Here is a 21986-nt window from a genome sequence, read left to right on the forward strand (position 1 = left end):
AGAGAAGTTACGTGACTTGCTCAAGGTCACACAGCAGGCAAGTAGAGGAGTCAGAATTAAAACCCAGGCCCTTTGAAGCTGGTGCTTCCTCCACTTGGCCATACTGCTTTCCCGAACCTTGTCTCAGTGCTGACTAGCTGACTACATTCCCTTACCTATTAATAGTGCCACTTTGTTCTTGCTGTCTGATATTGAGCATGGTCTGTAGATGACACTAATGAAACTGCTTGAGGGCAGGATGTTCTTTTATGGAATTTCCTGCCTCAGTTCAATTAAAGATTGGTCACCACTGTAACTTTTGAAAACTTCTGTGTTGTTTAAAGACTCGTGCCCTGTTGTTGCCATGCGCCATCATTTTCTCCAAAGGCATGCTGGCCTTCTTGAGCCATTTTACTTTTCTATCGGAGCATTTTTGGATAGTTCATTTATTCGTTCATTCAATCGTATTTATTGAGTGCTTACTGTGTGCAGAGCACTGTACTGTGCCCTTGGAAAGTACAATTCAGGAACAGAGACAACCCTACCCAACAGGCTCACAGTCTAGAAGGGGTGAGACAGACAACAAAATAAAACAAGTAGACAGGCATCAGTAGCGCCAATATAAATAAATAGAATTAACAATATATACATGTCATTAATAAAATAAATAGAATATTAAGCATGTACATATATACACAAGTGCTATGGGGCGGGGGGGGGGGGTAGAGCCGAGGGAGAGAGTCGGGGCGATGGAGAGGGGAGGAGGAGCAGAGAAAAAGGGGGCTCAGTCTGGGAAGGCCTCCTGGAGGAGGTGAGCTTTCAGTAGGGCTTTGAAGGGGGAAGTGTGCTAGTTTGGCAGATGTGAGGAGGGAAGGCATTCCAGGTCAGAGGTAGGATGTGGGCCAGGGTGGTAGTAATATTGAGTTCTTAGTGAATGATAAAAATCCTGGTTTCCCTTGGGAAGATCAGTGCCTATTGTCAGTTTTCTTTAGGCTTATTTCCAGTACTTGCTCCCCTTTAGATTGTAACTTCTTTAAAGTCAATGAATTTTCTTCCTTTGTAATTCCCCAAATATCTAGTACAGCGTGTTCTGTATACCATAGTTCTTCGATAAGAGTTAAAGAGGAAAGATTGGAGTGGGATAAGGGCATGCCAAATTTAATGTGAATCCACTCATTTCTTGTGCTTAGGCTGATTGACAGGTTAGATTTCAAGTCTGTTTACACCTGGCATAGGCCTGGAAAAGTTCAAAGAGCAACAAGACACAATATAGTTATCATTAACAGATTCCAGAGGATTCAAAAATGCCCCCAGTCTTCCCAGTGCCAATCCAGGGTTATCTCTGGCTGGCATTCCTTGCTGCCCTAACAGATTTTAGTGTCTTTTCTGAAATGAATATGTGTTATATTCAGTTCACTGTGTGTGATCTTCAATTCTGGCCCCATCTCTCCCGTATTGGATATTTTATTTGCTTTCAAGATAGTTCTCCTTTGGTTTGATCTTACCCACATCCTCCTCCTCCCAGCTCCACAACAGACAGATCTAAGTCTGTGCTTCAGTTTTCTGTTTTCCTATTCATACCAAACAAAATAATGCAACAGAGATTTTTATGAATACCATTATTCACATTTTCTTAGAGTGCACTTAATGTTTTTTCAGTCAGTATAGACTGCCAGATTAAATTGAAACATCTTTAGCTCCTTCTCGTTCTTGTCAATTCCTGATTGAGTTATTCCTCTTGTGTACTTATATTGAAGAACACACCGGCCTTTTTATGGTATGTGTTAAACTCTTACTGTGTGACAGGCACTGTACTAAGTGCTCAGGTAGATACTAGCTAATCAGGTAGGACATAGTCCCTCTCCCTCACAGGGCTCTCAATATTGAGCCCCATTTTACAGTTGAGGAAACCGAGCACAGAGAAGTGGAGTAACTGGCCTTCTGTCTCCCAGGACTCCCATTAGGGTCTCCCATTAGGCCATGCTGCTTCTCCTTTCATAAAACCTCCTGAAGTTCCCCACCACTGGGGCTCGGGGCTATAGAGGTATGTCTGGGGACCAGGGAGATCTATTACTTTCCGAAAATAGATGGTGGGCAGAAACCGCTGGGCAACATCTGGAATGTTGGCAAAGTTGTGGTTACTTTGGACCAAGGATGCCTCGGCTTAGAGAGATGAGGTGCTAGAGGGCTATTTCCTCCCAGCATTGATTCTGCTTTTTGCTGAATATACTCTGTTGTTCTTTTCTTGTATGCCTCCCCTTCCCACCACTGGATTAGGAACCCCTGGGAGCCAGAAGCAGTCTCAAAATTCCCATTCTTGTAGTACTGTGCTGCACACATCGGAAGTGCTCAATCAGTATGATCTTACTGCTGCTCCTTAAATCCATCTTCATTATTATTCCCATTTCCCCATCTGATCATTGCTGTATTATTTTTTAATATGAATAAATCCCTTCCTCTCTCCTCTCCCTCACAGCCACCTCCTGAAGTGAATGAGAGTTTACTTTTGCAGGTATCTATTTCAGAGATAAAATAGCCCACTGAGATCAAAGGGATGTTTGAACACAAACAGGCCCTGCATGCATTGTGGTTGGACGGAGAATGGATAAATGCCTAGTTTCTTGGGATATGTGAGGATTTAGAATCTTAAAGACAGTGCAGCCTTCTCTGATGGAGCATGTAACCTTTTGCAGCCAGCTTAGGGAGTCCTTAAGAGGACTGGCTTTTAGGGGCATGCTAAATGCAGAATTCAGAGCTATTGTTTTTCCTCCTCCATAAAACAACTTTTCATCTGATGATTCTAGTTTCTTGATGATGGTATTCTTTTTTGTTTACTTGTTTGTTTTTGATCAGAGGTCCTCAGATTTAGGTGAACAAAAATCCCCCAGCCCACATCTAACTCTATGTAGGGATGGAGGCCCAGGTCACCTCCTTTCACTCTCAAAGGCTTTCACCTCCAGCAGAGCCAAGGAAATCCAAACTCCCAGCCACTTCCTGAAGCAGACTGCTTTTGGAATAGGAACACGCAGATGCAGATCTTTTTTTTTTATGGTGTTTGTTAAGTGCTTATTATGTATCAGGTACTGTACTAAGCGTGGGGGTAGATAAAAGCTAATCAGTTTGGGCACAGTCCCTGTCCCACATGGGGCTCAGAGTCTTAATCACCATTACAGAAGAGGAAACTGAGGCCCAGAGAATTTGTGACTTGCCCCAAGTCACACAGCAGACAAGTGGAAGAGCTGGAATTAGAACTCAAGTCCTTCTGACTCAGGTCCTTTTGGACATTTGATATTCACCCCAACCCCACAGAACTTATGTACATATCTTTACATTGTTATAATTTTTTTTTTGCCCCTCTAGACTGTAAGCTCATTGTGGACAGGGAACGTATCTGCTAATTATGTTGTATTGTACTCTCCCAAGTGCTTAGTACAGTGCTCTGCATGTAGTAAGTGCTCAGTAAATATGATTGACTCTCAGGCCCGTGCTCTTTCCACTAGGCCAAGCTGCAACCCTGTCATGGAACAACACTAGAAGTACTAGAAGTAGTTGCTGTGGTAGTATCCACTTGCATAGCCCTCAAGGACGCCCATGTATTTGTGGATCACACTCTGAGAAACATGGATTTCAACAGCTGTTGGGTTTCTTTAATGCGAAGGAACCATAGGCTGCATTGTCCATGGAAGTGGTAGTTTTGTTTTCCCGGTTCCATCTCATGAGTCTGTCAGCTGTGAGGGAAAGCATTGGGGACTGCAATGCTTTTTACCTAGGGGCATGGCGTGGGACCTTACATCTCCTCACTGTAAATCTCACAAAGGAAAGTTGACAAGCACTTGTCTAAAACCTGCTTGAGGGATCACATAGCCACCTGAGACACCTCCCCTACTCACCTGTGAAGAACCCAAAAGTATGGACTGTGAGGGGACATACTGTATGACACAGATGTGGAGACTTGGAGAAGCAGCATGATGTAGTGGATGGAGCACGGGCCTGGGATCAGAAGATCATGGGTTCTAATCCCAGCTCCACCACTTTTCTGCTGTATGGACAATTCACTTCACTTCTCTGTGCCTCGGTTACCTCATCTGTAAAATGGGGATTGAGACTGTGAGCCCCATGTGGGACAGGGACTGTGTCAAAACTGATTTGCTTATATCCCCCCAGCGCTTAGTACAGTGCCTGGCACATAGTAAGCACTTAACAAATACCATAATTATTATTATTATTATTGTTGGGATAGGTGCTCTATGCTTCCCAGTAGAAGTCTGGCAGGCTTGATATGATAAGGAAATGGATAACCATTCTTAATAATAATGCGAGGAATAAGTTTACTCCAGTGTGCCCTAATGGAACGAGCATGGGCTTGGGAATCAGAGGACCTGGGGTTTAATCACGGCTCTGCCACCTGCCTGTTGTGTGACTGTGGGCAAATTACTTAATTTCTCTTTGTCTCAGTTTCCATGTCTGTAAAATGGGGATTTAATACCTGTTCTCTGTCCTATTTAGACTCTGAGCCCTATGTGGGACAGAGACTCTCTGATCTGCTTATACTATATCTACCCCAGTGCTCAGTAAAAGTGTGTGACACATAGTAAACTCTTAACAAAAGCCACTGTTACTATCATCATCATTATCCAAGCTCTGCTATGCGCAATTCCTGGCCCATGTTGGAAGCTCTGTCCCATTCAAAATTACTCCCTTTTGGAACTCAAGGATAACCGAGGCTTTGGGGTAGTTGGTTATTTTATCCTTCATGTTACCAAGAAGCAAATAGGATGGCTCATTCAAAGGTCTCATTTGGGTAGTGTGGTTTAAATGAGTCTTATTTTAAGTGGGCCACCCAGAATCTGAACATGTCCACAGAATACTCATCGTTTCCATTTTCGTGCTCTGCCTGGGTGACAACTGGAATTTATTACCCATTTTCACTTTCTTGTGGAAGGAATTAGTAACTATTGAAATGGAACAAACAATATATTCTTTGTGCCAGAATAGGTTATGATCAGCAGCCTCGCCTCCTTAATCTTGATTGACTGATATGGTCCTCCACAACTTTGTTTTCTAATGGCATTTGCCAAGGTTTGACTATGTGTCAGACACTGTACTAAGTTCTGGGGTAGATACAAGCTACTAATCAGGTTGGACACAGTCCATCCCACATGGGGCTCACAGTCTTAATCCTCATTTTACAGATGAGGTAACTGAGGCACAGAGAAGTGAAGTGACTTACCTAAAGGTAATACAGCAGACAAGTGGTGTGGCCAGGATTAGGACCCAGGTCCTTCTGATTCCCAGGTCCATGCTCTATCCATTAGGTCATGCTCCTTCTCAATTTTTTTTGTTTTTTAAAATGAAGTGGCTGACAGCTTTGTTATACATGTTATCCATATATGTGGGTGAGCCTAAGATTGCTCTGCACACAATAAGTTCTCAATAAATACGATTGAATGAATGGAGATCAGGCAGTCCTTTCCAGAGGGCTTTTGTGTGACAACTGTCCTTCGATCTGCAGTGTGCCCATTGTCTGTATAGGTCCTGTTGCTCTCTGCAGCTCTCTGTCTCCTCTTTAAGGCTGCCTTATGCGTATGATAATAATAACAACAATGATGGCATTTATTAAGCGCTTACTATGTGCAAAGCACTGTTCTAAGTGCTGGGGAGGTTACAAGGTGATCAGGTTGTCCCACGGGGGGGCTCACAGTCTTAATCCCCATTTTACAGATGAGGTAACTGAGGCCCAGAGAACTTAAGTGACTTGCCCAAAGTCACACAGCTGACAACTGGCGGAGCCAGTTATGATCAGAAAAGGAGTCTCTCTGAGTCAGACAGGTTAAACTGTTGTCTGCTACTTCTCATCTGGGGGTTGGCCTCCACCCCTTGCGCTTGTGTAGGGGAGGGGGCAGTGGGCATTCCAGCTTTTGGCTGGGTGCCAGATAATTTTGGTATTTCCAATAGCATTTTATTCTGCATAACCTGATTGTCATCGCTCCAGTTCAACTTGACATATAACTGAACTAGTAGACCAAACCCTCTGAAGCTAGACCACTGTGGCCTGAATCTGATGGATGAAAGTAGTAAAGACTGGGCCAGATGATGGCAAATAGCCATGCTTTTCACCAGAGGTTTTACACTGTCGGTGGTAGAATGATCTAGTGGAAAAACCTATTTTTCTATATGTATACTGTGTGACCGCTAGACAGATCACTTAACATTTCTTTCCTCTGTTTCTTCATTTGTAAAGGATCCTTACCTTTGCTACCTCACATTTGTGAGGACGCAATGAGACGACGGGTTTGAAAGCAGTATTGAAAATAGAGGGTCTATATAAATTCTAGGTATTGTTATATTTGATGAATGCTCATTTAAGTAATTCTGGGGGAAATGGTTTCCAAGCTCCATGGGGTTTTGGATTGTGTAGGGTTGAATAACAAGAATTATACAAATTATCTACCACGTAAAAAGTTATTTTGTATGCCTAGTGTTTTATCCTCTTTAATGTCCCTACGATCATATGCCCCCCAGTGGCCTATCTGGGAACAGCAATATTTGTGCAAATTGCCCATGGTTAATTTATGATATTGAAGAGAATGCTTTGATTCCCTCTGTCAGTTCTCGAAGAAGTAAACAAAATAAAACCATCAAATTTTGTATTACTTTGATTTCTCCTTTCCTTTCCATCCGAACGGTTACCATGCTGATACAAGCACTTATCATTTCCCGCCTTGTCTACTGCATCAGCCTCTTCAGTAACATCCCTGCCCCCTGTCTCTCCCCTTTCCAGTCCATATTACACTCTGTTGTCCAGATCATTTTTCTGAAAAACTATTCAGTCCATATCCCTCACTCTCCAAAAAACCACCTGTGGTTGGCCATCCACCTCCACATCAAACAGAAACTCCTTACCATCAGCTTTAAGGCACTCTGTCAGTAATCTCCCTGTTCCCATTACTGAATTGACCTATTTCAACTCAACCCACACACTCTACTCCTCTAAGACCAACTATCATCTCATCTATCCTGCCACTGATCTTTGGCCTGAAACTCCCTCCCCTTTCATGTTGCCACTCTCTCTACCTTCAAACTATCCTAAAATCACATCTCTTCCAAGAGGCTGTCCCAGAATAAGCCCTTTATTTCCCCATTCATTCATTCAATCGTATTTATTGAGTGCTTACTGTGTGCAGAGCACTGTACTAAGCGCTTGGGAAGTACAAGTTGGCAACATATAGACACAGTCCCTACCCAACAACAGGCTCACAGTCCATTCTTCCCTTTGTGTTGACTATGCACTTGGCTTATACCCCTTAAGCACTTTTATACTTACCCAGCCTCACAGCACCTATGTATATATTTCTTGTACTCTATTATTTCCCCTAACCATAATCTACTTTGCGTCTCCCCCTACAGATTACATCTTCCAACTCTGTTTTACTGTACTTTCCCAAGCACTTAGTATAATGCTGTGTACACAGTATGTGCTCACTAAAGACCACTGATGGACTGATCATTTTGATTTTGAGTAATTTTATGAGATGCTCTTCAATTCAAAGACCCATAGGCTTAGAATAAATGGCTAGGTAATTAATGGAATGCAACAAAACTGGACTTTCTAGAAATTATTCTAATTCCTTTTTTTTTCATTTTAGCCCTAGAGCAACTGCTCTCAGAACTGGATGACTTTTTAAAAATCTTGGACAAGGAGAACCTGAGTAGCACTGCTTTAGTGAAAAAAAGTCTTCTTTCTGACCTCCTTCGGCTATACACAAAAACAAGCAGTAAGTACAAATTCTGACTCTTCTTTGCGTGCACTGTGCCCATCCCCAAACTTTTCTCAGCAACATGTGTCAAACACTGTATGCAGAGCACTGTACTAATGGCTCAGGAGTATACTATAGAAATAGAGAAATAGATAAGCAGTGTGGCTCAGTGGAAAGAGCCCAGGCTTGGGAGTCAGAGGTCATGGGTTCTAATCCCAGCTCCGCTGTTTGTCAGCTGTGTGACCTTGGACAAGTCACTTAACTTCTCTGGGCCTCAGTTACCTCATCTGTAAAATAGGGGTGAAGACTGTGAGCCATACCTGGGACAACCTGATTACTTTGTATCTACCCCAGTGCTTAGAACAGTGCTTGGCACCTAGTAAGCGCTTAACAAATGCCAGCATTATTATTATTACTATTACATAAGAGACATGATACCTCCCCACAAGGATATTGCTCTCTTTCATTTTTTGGGAATGAAAAAATTACATGGATATCTTTGGCTGTAATGCAAAGGAAATATGTTTTGTGGTGGGAAATTGAACAAACAAGTAAATTGGAAAGTTGCAGAGCTTTCACTACTACTAATAATAACAATAATAATACTATTGATGGTATTTGTTAAGCACTTACTATATGCCAGAAAACAACTTGACATCATTTGATAATAATAATACTATGTGCCAGGCACTGTACTAAGCAATGGGGTAAATACAAACAAACTGAGTTGGACACAGCCCTAGTCCCACACAGGGCTCACAGTCTTAATCCTTATTTTACAGAAGAAGTAACTGAGTTACAGAGAAGTAAAGTGACTGCCCAAGGCCCTACAGCAGACAAGTGATGGAGCCGGGATTAGAACCCATGACCTTCTGACTCCCAGGCCCGTGCTCTAGCCATTATGTCATGCTACTTCCCCACAGCTTCTGAAGCAAACTCTTTCTAAATAGCTATTCTTCACTGTCTTGCTTTTCCCCTGTAAGTAGTTCACATAACCAAGATGCAGTGGAGGATAAAAGGGGCAGGAAAACATTTTATTGGAACACAGGAAACCACATGATCTTGAAATCAAGTGTTTTAAAAAAGAGAAGAAGCTGTTCATTTGTTTTACAAAAATATTAGAGAGTGAGAGAACTGGAATAATTATAATAACAATAATAATTGTGGTATTTGTTAAACGTTTACTATAGGCCAAGCAATGAATCAAGTCCTGGGGCAGATAAAATGTTAGGCAATTGGACACAGTCCCTGTCCCAGTAGGGCTCACAGACTAACAGGGAGGGAGAACAGGCATTTGATCCCCATTTTACAGATGAGGTAAGTGAGCTACAAAGAAGTTAGCTTATTCTGCTCCCTGGGAGGAGCTGCTGAGAATCAGTGTTGCCTAGAGGATAGAGCATGAGCCTGGGAGTCAGAAGGACCTGGATTGTAATCCCAGCTCTGACACTTATCTGCTGTGACCCTGGCCAAGTCACTTAACTTCTCTGTTCTTCTTCAGTTATCTCATCTGTAAACTGGGGATTAAGACTGTGAGCTCCATGTGGGACAGGGGCTGTGTCCCAACTGATTAGTTTGTATCTACCCCAGCACTTAGTATAGTGCTTGGCAGGTAGTACATGATAAATGTCCCCAAAATAAGAAATTTGAGAGGTAATCTACTTTATCGCCTTGCCTTCAGGACAAATTATACCTAGATTATTCCAGATGGACTATATTTATATTCAGTATATATTTAGTGTATATTCATATATTATATATATTTTAAATATCATTGAAAGTTCTCCGTAGAAAGATATTCTGCGGTCTCCTTCATGACAACAATTTTTAGCAACTCTCACTGAATTCTTTCTTACAGCTAACATGAAATCCTTCCCTGTTTCCTCTTTGAAGTGGGTCACAACTTTTTGTATCCTTAAAGTTTATTGAATTCCCCCCCACCCACCCCATCTTCTCTTCTCTATTCTGAAAATTCTTACTTTAATCTTTTCTCTAAAAGTCTCCACATTTCACATTAGTTGAAGAGCTAGTGCTGGACCTGGTGGTCTAGTTAGGTTTTGATCAGTACTGAGCATAATAAAAATATTACTTTACTCATACTCCTATTCATGGATATTTCTTGCTGTCCACTAGACTGTAAACTCCTTGTGGACAGGGATCATATCTACCAACTTATTATACTGTTGTCTCCCACGTATTTAGTACAGTGCTCTGCATACAGTAACTGTTCAATAAATACCTTTGACTGATCCACTCTGATCCATAGATCTTTTTCTGTCACACATTTTTGTCAACTCAGAAATAAGCCATAATGGAAATCATATATTTTGCCCAGCAATTTAAGTAGAAGTAATGGGAAGCAGCATGGCCTAATGGATAAAGCACAGACCTGGGATTCAGAAGGACTTTGGTTTTAATCCCAGCTCTGCCACTTGTCTGCTGAGTGACATTGGACAAATCACTTCACTTCTCTGGACCTCAATTAACTCATCTGTAAAATGAGGATTTATACTGCAAGCCCCATATGGGACATGGACTCTGTCCAACGTGATTAGCTTATTTGTACCCCAGTGCTGAGTAGAGTGCCTGGCTTGTAGTAAATACTTACCAAATACCATTTAAAAAAAAATTAAAAACAAAAAAAACATAAAAAAACTAGATCTGATGTCAAATGAGGAGCTTCAGGAAAGTATTAAGTCCCAAAGTTTATTCTCAAACTGCAGCTCCTACTGGGATCACAAAAGGGCCTTACAATAATCAGAATTCAAATGCCTACCTGCAATGAAATGGGGGCAGGGAAGGCAACTGAGTTTCCTGATAAACATAGCAATCCATCCCAAGTAATAATAATAAATAATAATAATAACAATGGCATTTATTAAGCGCTTACTATGTGCAAAGCACTGTTCTAAGCACTGGGGAGGTTACAAGGTGATCAGGTTGTCCCACGTGGAACCCACAGTCCTAATCCCCATTTTACAGAGGAGGGAACTGTGAAACAGAGAAGCTAAGTGACTTGCCCAAAGTCACACAGCTGACAAGTGGCGGAGCTGGGATTTGAACCCGTAACCTCTGTCTCCAAAGCCTGTGCTCTTTCCACTGAGCCACGCTGCTTCTCTAGTACTATTCTCACCTCAAAGCAAATGTTACCTAGTTACCTCCTGGACTTCCTCTACCTGTTGTTATCACCTTTAGGTGTGTGTTGTAAACACAAAGAGGCAGTTTTCCCTCCCAATACCCAATATGTAGATTCCCAATGGGAGTAGCTAATATTAATAAATAAATATTCAGCCTCATCTGTTCTAATGGAAAGAATAAAGTCTTTTGGAAGTAAATTGGTGCCTTGGGCATTAATAAAAACCAAAGACATTATTTGAGCCTTTTTTTTCTACACTGATATTCGGTTTGGCTGTGTCTAGGCAGCAAAGCTAAGCAAATAATGGAATTTGTTAAAAGCTTACCAGGAGCCTTACTGAAAGATTACTATACTAAACATTAAGGGAGATACAAGATTGTCAGGTTAGGCAAATAACTTCAAGGGCCTAGTGTATACCTAAGCATATGTTAACAAAAGATTGAAATCTGACATTTACATACCACATATGTATAGGGGAAACGAGACTAAACAAAATAAATGTAAGGAGAATGTTGTAAATGATGAAATAGGATGGAATGAGTTCTGCCTCTTTAAGGTTCCCTTTTTCTCAGAATGCCTAACAGTGAAGTTGTAAAAGTATTGGAAAGAGGAGGAATGGATTAGGAGTGATTAAATGTTTATTACACAAAACAGAATATTTTGTATAAAATACTTTTAATTCAAAGTTTGGAGCTGCTAGTTGATAGCTTTAGTGTACACTAAAGTAATACTAGATTTGTGTGAAATGGATATAAATGTATATCTCAAATGGGAAGTTATCCTATGAAATAAACACCAATATGGTTTACTTAAGCACCTGCAGGTTTATAACAAAAAGAAATATTTCTTTACAGGTAAATATTGGTCATGCGGAATTTCTTATGAAAAGTTACGCAGGTGGAAAATAACAGTAGAGTCAAAAGGCATTGGATAGTCACGGTCAAGTAGTCCAAAATGGGTTACTAGAAGGAAAGTTAGGGATCTTAGATCAGCCATTCTTAGTGTGATGTCAAGTGTGATGTGAGAAGCAGCATGGCTCAGTGGAAAGAGTATGGGTTTTGGAGTCAGAGGTCATGTGTTCAAATCCCTCCTCCACCAATTGTCAGCTGTGTGACTTTGGGCAAGTCACTTAACTTCTCTGTGCCTCAGTGACCTCGTCTGTAAAATGGGGATTAAGACTGTGAGCCCACCGTGGGACAACCTGATCACTTTGTAAACTCCCCAGCGCTTAGAACAGTGCTTTGCACATAGTAAGTGCTCAATAAATGCTGTCATTATTATTATTATTATTAAGAAGGGCAGCTGTCTCCCAGTTCCACCAAGCATCCTTTTGTCATGGTCAGGGATTGAATAATAGGCTAAATGCTCTAGATCAGGCCCAGAAAAGGCTTTTTTTATGCTCTTAACCCCGCCTTGTTTTTCTCAGCATTGAAATGAAGCAATGTGATCTTTGGGTGTTGGAGCAAAAAACTCTTGTCTTCTGTTCTCTTTGTAGGTTCAGATGAAGAGTATATTTATATGAACAAAGTGACCATCTATAAACAGCAGAATGTTGAGATACAAGACAAAGGTATGGCATCTCATGGCTGATTATCGGCTGGGATTTAATAATCCAGATGGAGGGAGGTGGCAGACTGTCTGCCAGGTTACTTAAGTACTCTAGGGCAGTGCAGGGCAGTCTGAGTTGCCCGTGTCAACGAGTTATTCCTGGACGCTGTATTTTAGAGGACAGTATTTTGGCATGAAAGTATTGTATTCCTTAACAACAACCTTCCTTCCCAGTCTGTGCTGGAAGCACTTGAAGTGCCGACCTCTCTTTTAGGGGCAAGAATTATCCTCATCTCACACATTTCTGAGCCTTTTGTATACCCTGAGCAGGAAATGGAGATCACCTTTCACTTGACATAGACAGGAAAGTTTTTAAACACCTACATCTCCGTGCTGCACACGCTGCATACTTACAAATGCTGATGATTGTCAGACTTTGCTCCCGGCAAGCCCTTAGGTAGCATCATGATAGAAAGAAAGCGGACAGACTTTGGCCTTCCCCATACTGCAAGTAGTTTGAAATCATCAGTGTTGCCGGTAACTCAGGCTTTGATTGTAGAAATAAAGCACAAAACACTGGATATTTGGGAGAGAATGGGGGACACCCAAGGAACTCCATTCTTAGTTACTGAATGGCCAATTCCAGCTGAATTCTTTCTGACTGTTTTAATACCTGTGTGCAAAGTCTAATTTTCAAGCCTGTCTTGGACTGACCTCAGATGTGCTAGTGCAGAAAGATGGGTGTGTTTTCTTTAAAACCACTTAGCTGTTGATTCCACTTCTGAATGGAATGTTTTCCAAACACAGCCCTTCTTGGGAAGCCTAAGACTGCCAGACTGATTTGCCAGGTATTTAAACGAAGGGATGGAAACAAACATAATCACAGGGTAAACCTTGAAAGCACCTCGATATAAATACCACCACTGGAAGCCCAGTGATTGCTTAAGATATTGTGGTCTTGACCACTTTCAATCCAAGGAGAAAGCAGGCCCTGAAAAATAGGTGTCTCCAGAGGAATTTGCCCTGAAACTGCAGGCCTAGTGCATCTTATTCCTGGAGAGAAAATCACCCGGTTTCTCAGTGACCACCCCTGTAATTAATGCCATACTTCCTCTCAAATGTAACCTTGCTTACGGCTGTGACTGCACATTCTTCAGATAATAAGCATGTTGGTGTGGAATGCTACTCTTTACCATGTCTGTTTATTTCTTGGGTTGCAGTCCCGGATCCTGGAGACTCTCTGTCCAATGGGGAATTGGTTCAGCACTTATCTCCCCCTCAGAAGAGCCTTCCTGACCTTCCACCTCCAAAAGTCGTAAGTGTCACTGCCTTGTAATTCCCTATGTGGGCCTTTCCCACCCCAACTTCCATAACCCATTTGTCCCTAACTGTGTTGGCAACGTTAACTGGGTTAATTAACTACCTTTCACTCTGACACAACCTCCCCTCAAAAAAAAATGGTCTTATGCAACACTGGCTTAATTTAGTTGCTGGATCAGATACACAATACAGATGCCAGTTACCTAAGGTACTTTTAATTGGATTTCAAGAGTCCTGGGTGCCCATCTCTGATCGCCCTCCACCCATTTGAAGGTGTTGATTCGCGATCTGCTAGTGAATCGTGTCCCTCTGATTGAGTGGAACATCTGCCACTCCCACATTTGTTGCTCCCATTGCTGCTTGTCAATACAGCTGGCGGGAAGAAATTTCAAGCCAGTAATTTGAATTTGCTATAGAACACCTGCGCCTGGCTCCTGAGGGAGTGTGTGGAGCTGGGATGGTGTGGTCATTCCTACTAGCCTCTTAATGCTGCTTCTGGGCTCCAGAAAGGAGTGTCACATTTACCGCCACTGCCGAGGGCATTCCCCTCCTTAACCTCCCTCCCCTCTGCCCCTTCAGAGGACAGAGAGGAGGCATGGAGTCAGGGAAAAAAGAGGGGAGGAACAACGAGTAGCTGCAGGATGGGTAGGAGCTGAACTCACCATAATGCCCCACCTCCCTCTTCCCTGGTTCTGCCCCCTGAAGTTAGGCTGGAGACTAAAGTAGTTTAAACTACTTAGACACTGGATGAGGCAGTGAGACACTGTAGCTTCTTATCTGCTCATCTTGAGGGACTTAGCCGGATAAACAGGTCATAGTTCAAAATGACGGTAATCCTTTGTGGAACTGCTGGAACTCATAGAACCCATTGCCGCAAACTACAAGTGTGTTTTTGGCTTGCTTGAGAGCTACATCCTAGGAGAGTGCTGAATGTCTAGAACTTTTTTAGAGGGAAGAATCTCAAGTTGTTTTTCAGTCGCTAAAACCACCAAAGGGAGCAGAAGGAGAAGCAGCCTGGCATACCAATAGAGCATGGGCCTAGGAGTCAGAAGGACCCAGGTTCGAATCCCAGCTATGCAACTTGTCTACTATGTGACCTTGGGCAAATCACTTATCTTCTCTGTGCCTCATTTGTAAAATGGAGAGTAAGACTGTGAGCCCCATGTAAGACAAGGACTATGTCCAACTCAATTATCTTGTATCTGCCCCAGCACTTAGAACAGTGCCTGGCACACAGTAAGCACTTAACAAATTCCCCAATTATTATTAAATCCAGAATGTTTAGGCATTGTGCTTTATTTGGTTATCTAATAGGAAGGCAAAGGTACTGGGACTGGCCTTTCTTTGGGAAGACTTTGGGAACGGGAAGTTGAAGGCCTTATTCCTGAAAATGCGCTGGGCACTTAGCTGCCAAACCAATTTTCACTGATTGCAGTCTTGTAATATCACCATAATGTTTACAGGCAAATTTCACCTTGCTGAGGCCTGTTCCCATGCAAGGCAAGTGATTATCCTACACACATATTGGTTGGAGCTGGTGGGGAAAGGATTTGATTTTCCTTGATAATGCTTTGGCTCCTTCCTGGGAACTACTTGGTTCTAGGTAAGGAATGTGGTAGCTTATGGAGCTGGTGCAGTCTGATTAACACTTAGCTGGTTGCTTAGATTTGAGCTCAATTGTCCTTCGCTAATTGGAAAGTGTAGTTTATTATGAGTCTGATTCAAGCAATTGCTCACCAGCAACGAAGAAAATGGTGGATTCCCCAAGATAATGTTGCTTATGGCAGTGTATGGCCCCTGGTTGTTTACTTGGAGCTGAAATCTGATGTATTTTTTTTCAATGCCTCGGGTTTTTCTATTGGAGTGCCATTAGCTTAATGAGATCACAGTTCACTCTGAGCTGCTTCCAAAGGGATTTGACTTCCCTTCCTAAGATGGCCCTCATAAATCATCAGGGGACCATGCACAGCCAATAGAATAGAGTCTACTTAGCAGGAAGGGCTTTGATATATGAATTATGGAGCTTTAGAAAGAGGATTGAGGCAGAGCTGGGAGGGGTAGAGGGTGAAGAGAAGGAGGACATTCTCTAAAAGAAGATGTCTAATGTTGGACATTAATGTGGGTTGCTATGGGACTTCACCAAGAGGTCAAAAAGGCTCTGTTCCAGGCTGCAAGAAAAATGAAATCTCTCAGAGGAGAGGGCTGGCGATAGAGTAAAAGAGAAATAACCCTGAGAGGCCTTTCAGATGTACTATAATTGTTTCAGTGGACAAATCCCAGGCCCTGGGGAGATTTTCCAACAAGTCCATCTGGCTTCACAATACAAACTAACTGGCTCTCCATAGAATTGCTCTGCTGCAAAGGAAAGGCGGGTTGCATTTGTACTGTACACACAACTTCCTCTTCAAGTGACCACCAAAAAAAACTGGCCACTCCTCTTCCTGTTCAAGGCTTTCTCCTGGCAGTGGCCGCAGAAGCAGTGAACTTGTTACAAGAGGCCAAAAGCTGGGAAAAAACAAACAATTCAGTGACACCCCACATATTTTCCTCTCATTTTCGGCCTCCTTTTTACATAAGTCTGCATTCCTGGAAGACAAAGTAGCTCTTACCCTAGGGCCCACAGGGTATGACAGGACCAGAGGAGGGATAGCTACTCACTCTGGATCCTGAAGGGGAGGAAAATAGGGCACAGTCTTCTGGTTGTGGAGTGGAACTATTGAAAGAATGCAGCCTGACTGGACTGAACTAAGGCATTGGTTTAACACATGGCCCCAGTTGTGATTCCTGGATCGTGTGTGTCTGTCTGTCTGTCTGTCTGTCTGTCTGTCTGTCTCTCTCTCTCTCTCTCTCTCTCTCTCTCTCCTCTCCCCCAACCCCCAAACAGAGCAAACCACATTTCCTTCCTTCACCTGACCCAGCGATCCCCAACAGGCCTGAGTTAGTGGTGGCCGCTGCCCAGCTATGTGTCTGCCTAGGTGAGCAATGGTCTCTGATCTTTGCCCGCATCCCCAAACCACCAGTTCATTAGCTGTCATTAGTGGCCAGCATCACCCAGGCAAGGAGGCCACAGACTGGAAGAATAAGCAAAGCCAACTCACAATTACCAGGCAGGGGGTACCTAGGGTTACAGCAGCTGGTGCCAGCCTGTTGTGCGTATTTCCTTGTTTTCAAGAGCTCCGTGCTGACCACTCAAGCTTTTGCTCACCCTGAAAGGTCTCAAGAAAACAAATGAAAACTTCTCTCTAAATCTCCCCGCCCTTCCCTCCCCCCCACACCCACCTCCAGTGCTGTTGTGTGCTGTGCCTGGCTGTATGCTGGCTTTGACTTATCTTCATGTGTTTGCCTGCCAAGGTGCCAGGTGCTTTTTGTAGTTGCTCCTTGCTGAAAACATTTGTTCTTAAGCAATTTTGTATTCAACTTTTGGATATTCCTTCTGCCTATCCCTTGTAAGACATAAAGATTTCCCCCCCACCGCCCCCAAGTTAATTGAAGGTTTAGCATTTAGGATGTTTCTACTTAGGGTTCAAAAGTTTTCTTTTAACGATGACTCAGTGTGCATATTTTCTCAGGAAGATGGTGCGACACTTGCTTCTCCACACTCCTGTTGAGGGAACCTCTGCCCTTTAAAAAAGCAGTGACTTTTCTCAGGTTGCTTTGGCAAATCAGTGGCCCTCGAGATGAACCACAGAGCTGTGAAGTTCTGAACCCAGAGCATTAAACGACACTGCTTTCTTTGGAAAGATTCAGTGTTGCCTCAATCAATCAATCAACCAATGTTTTTTATTATTAATAATAATAATAATAATAATAATGGTATTTGTTAAGTGCTTACTATGTGCCAAGCGCTGTTCTAAGCACTGGGGTAAATACAAGGTAATCAGGTTGTCCCACTCGGGGCTCACCGTCTTAATCCCCATTTTACAGATGAGGTAACTGAGGCACAGAGAATAATAATAATAATAATAATAATGGCATTTATTAAGCACTTACTATGTGCAAAGCACTGTTCTAAGCGCTGGGGAGGTTACAAGGTGATCAGGTTGTTCCACATGGGGCTCACAGTCTTCATCCCCATTTTACAAATGAGGGAACTGAGGCCCAGAGAAGTGAAGTGATTCACCCTAAGTCACACAGCTGACAAGTGGTGGAGCCGGGATTAGAACCCATGACCTCTGACTCCTAAATCCATGTTCTTTCCACTAAGCCATGCTACTTATTGAGTGCTTCTGTGCAGAGCACTTTACTAAGCACTTGGGAAAGTATAATACAGTAGTGTTGGTAGACACGCTGCTTGCCTGCAAGGAGCTTGCAGTATACAGTGGGGAGACAGACAATAAAATAAATTATAGAGTGGGGAAATAGTAGAGTATAAGGATATAATCATAATATTCAAGACCATAATATTACCTTTGGGGATGCTTCTTACCTTCTGCTATGACGTAGTATGATTCTGTCCTCCTCTTTGGAAGGATCCAGACAAGAATGATCATTTCTGCCCATAGTGGTGTGTTTAATGCTAAGTAGCTGGTGGTTTGAATGGACAGAGTATTTTGTGGTGATTCTTTATTTTTATATCATCTTTGGTGCATTCTTATGCCCATGCGGTTACTGATGCTGAAATTAGGAAACGTGGTATCTTGTGACTGTGTGTGAGTAGAATCCTTTAGCACAGACATTTCTCAAACTTACCCACATCAATTCTTAAAAATTGGTGTGTTGCCCACTAGACTCTGAAAAACCAAATGGATAATACAGCTTTTAAGATGGAGGGTTAGGTATGATTCTTCTTCTCTACTTAGATGCCCTGATGACATCTCAAAACTCAACATTGTCCAAAAACAGAACTCCTCCCTTTCCACCCAAACACCACCATCCTCTCTGTCTCACAAACCTGTAAACTTGGCATTATCCTTGAGTCATCTCTTTGATACAAACCACATATTCAGTTTGTCACCAAATCCAAATAGGGAAGCAGTGTGGCTTAGGGAAACAGCATGGCTTAGTGGATAAAGCACAGACCTGGGAATCAAAAGGACCTGAGCCTAGTCTTGGCTCTGCCACTGGTCTGCTGTGTGACTTTGGGCAAGTCACTTAACTTCTTTGTGCCTCAGTTATCTCATCTGTAAAGGGGGATTAAGACTCTGAGCTCCATGTAGGTCAGGGTCTGTGTCCGACCTGATTAACTTGTTTCGACCCCAGCCTGGTTCACAGTAAGCACTTAACAAATGCCATAAAAAAATCTTGACAGTTCTACCTTCACCACATGGCTAAAGTTCTCCATTTCTTCTCCATCCAAACTGCTACTACCCTGATCTAAGCACTTATTTTGTACTGCTTTGACTACTGCATCAGCCTCCTTGCTGACATCCCTGCCTCCTGTCTCTCTGAACTCCAGTCCATACTTCACCCTGCTTCATAGATCATTTTTCTAAAAAAAAATTCAGTCCATGTTTTCCCACTCCTCAAAACCCTCCAGTGGTTGCTCTCCCACCTCCACATCAGACAGAAACTCCTTACCACAGGCTTTAAAGCACTCAATCACTTTGCCCTAAAAAAGCTTCATTACTTTTCTGATTTCCTACTACAATCCAGCACACTTACTTTGCTCCTCTAATGCCAGCCTGCACACTATACTTCCGTCTTGTCTATCTGGCCACCAACCCATTGTCCACATCCTGCCTCTAACCTGAAACTCCCTCTCCCTTCATATCCAGAGAAGCAGTGTGGCTCAGTGGAAAGAGCCCAGTATTTGGAGTCAGAGGTCACGGGTTCAAATCCCGGCTCCGCCAATTGTCTAGCTGTGTGACTTTGGGCAAGTCACTTAACTTCTCTGTGCTCAGTTACCTCATCTGTAAAATGGGGATTAAGACTGTGAGCCCGCCCTGTGGGACAACCTGATCACCTTGTAACTTCCCCAGCGCTTAGAACAGTGCTCTGCACATAGTAAGAGCTTAATAAATGCCATCGTTACTATTATTATTATCCAGAAGACTACCACTCTCCCCACCTTCAAAGCCTTGTTAAAATCACATCTCCTCCAAGAAGATTTTAGTAGTGTAGTCCCACCTTCACAACATCACTAAAATCCTCCCTTCCCCTCCATCCAAACTGCTACTACATTAATTCAGTCACTCATTCTATCCTGAATTACTGCATCAGCCTCCTTGCTGACCTCCCAGCCTCCTGCCTCTCCCCATTCCAGTCCCTACTTCACTCTGCTGCCCAGATCATTTTTCTACAGAAATGATCAGGACATCTCACCCCACTCCTCAAAAAACTCCGGTGGTTGCCCATCCACCCCCACATCAAACAAAAACTCCTCCTTATTGGATTTAAAGCACTCCATCACCTGGCCCCCTCCTACTTAACCTCACTACTTTCCTACTGCCACCCAGCACAGACACTTCACTCTTCTAATGCTATCCTTCTCACTGTGCCTCCATCTTGCCTGTCTCGCCACCGACCCCTGGCCCATGTCCTGCCTCTGGCCTGGAATGCCCTCCCTCCTCAAATCCAACAGACAGTTACTCTCCCCTCTTTCATAACCTTATTGAAGGCACATCTCCTCCAGGAGGCCTTCCGTGACTAAGCCTCTCCTTTCCTCTTCTCCCACTCCCTTCTGCATTGCCCTGACTTGCTGCTTCTGTACTCCCCTGTCCTGGGCCTAAACCACTTATGTATAGAGGTGTAATTTTTTAATAGTCTGTCTCCCTCCCTTGAAACTGTAAGCTTGTTGTGGGCAAGGAATGTGTCTGTTTATTGTTGTATTGTAACTCCCAAGCACTTAGTACAGTGCTGTGCACACAGTATGCATTCATTAAATACAATTGAATGAATGAAGCTTTCCCCAACTAAGCCTTTTTTTTTTGGTATTTTTAAGCATTTACCACATGTCAAACAATGCTTTAAGCATTGAGGTAGGTACAGGTTAATTGGGTCAGACACAGTTCCCATTCTACATGGTGTTCACAGTCTAAGCCCTCATTTCCCGTACTTCTGCTCCCTTCTGCATTGCATTATGAATGGATTTTCACCTCACCCTCAGCCCCACAGCACTTGTATACATAGCTGTAATTTATTTTAATGTCTCTCTCCCCCTCTTTAATGTAAGCTCATTGTGGGCAGGGAACATATCTGCCAACTCTGTTATATTGTACCCTCCCAAGTGCTTAGTACAGTGCTCTGCACACAGTAAGCGATCAGATACCGTTGCTTGATTGATGACCTTGTTATACGTCTATATCAAGACTCCATTGGTGAGGTATCTCTTCTCTAACGTGGGTAGAAATGGTAATGGATTCCTTTCCATTGTTTTGAAAAGCTAGATTAGTTCTTTGATTCTTATTGTGGGAATTCACTTGAGCATTGAGTAGTGGAGCAGTATTTTCTAGAGATGAAATGGCTGAAAATTCTTCTGAAATGTTAAATGTTTTGACTGTTGAAGAGCAGTGAGGGAATTTTCAAATTTATGATGAAGAAAGGAGTTACGTTTATTCTCTAAATGGGAAGTATCTGCTATTTACAGGCTGTTAAAAGTGTTTTTCTCTTTAGTTATTTTGAGTAGGTCTCAGGTTTTGGTCCTATTATATTATTCCACACATTGAGCACCTGCAATACTTGTGATGCTGTAGTAACTCTACTTTCTCTTTCTGTAGAACTTACTTTTATTGTTGGTCCATGCATGCACAAAGCATCAGAGACAGATACTACAGAGGATATCTATATCCATCTATCTATCCATCTGTTAGTAGATAGGTAGAGATAAAAAGATGAATAGACTAGTAGTCTTCAATCTAGAAAGACGTCGGCTGAAAGAAAAGAACATGATTCAGGCCTACGATATATGGACAGGTGAACCCAGAATTGCTCATCACAAAATCCCACAACAACAGAAGCAGCATGGCTCAGGGGAAAGAGCACAGGCTTTGGAGTCAGAGGTCATGGGTTCAAATCCTAGCTCTGCCAATTGTCAGCTGTGTGACTTTGGGCAAGTCACTTCTCTGTTCCTCAGTTACCTAATCTGTAAAATGAGGATTAAGACTGTGAGCCCCTTGTGGGACAACCTGATCACCTTGGAACCTCCCCAGCGCCTAGAACAGTGCTTTGCACATAGTAAGTGCTTAATAAATGCCATTTAAAAAAAACAGAGTGAAGGGGTAACACGCTAGAGCTTGAAGGTGGCAAATTCAAAACAAATAGACGGAAACACTTTCACCAAGAGTGTGGTATAAGCATATGAGATTTGTTCG

General features: G+C 42.7%; 1 protein-coding gene across 4 annotated transcripts in view; it reads left to right on the forward strand.

Moving 5' to 3' along the window:
* AFAP1L2 (actin filament associated protein 1 like 2) overlaps positions 1 to 21986 on the forward strand; it is a 169009-nt gene that overhangs the window by 61158 nt on the left and 85865 nt on the right. For all 4 annotated transcript variants that reach the window (XM_038758278.1, XM_038758277.1, XM_038758279.1 and 1 more), the window contains exons 2-4: positions 7626 to 7754; positions 12365 to 12439; positions 13638 to 13732. In XM_038758278.1, coding sequence (XP_038614206.1) covers positions 7626 to 7754; positions 12365 to 12439; positions 13638 to 13732 — 299 coding nt within the window. The remainder of the gene's footprint in view (positions 1 to 7625; positions 7755 to 12364; positions 12440 to 13637; positions 13733 to 21986) is intronic.

This window comes from Tachyglossus aculeatus, chromosome 16, assembly GCF_015852505.1.
Source record: "Tachyglossus aculeatus isolate mTacAcu1 chromosome 16, mTacAcu1.pri, whole genome shotgun sequence".
Lineage (NCBI taxonomy): Eukaryota > Metazoa > Chordata > Mammalia > Monotremata > Tachyglossidae > Tachyglossus > Tachyglossus aculeatus.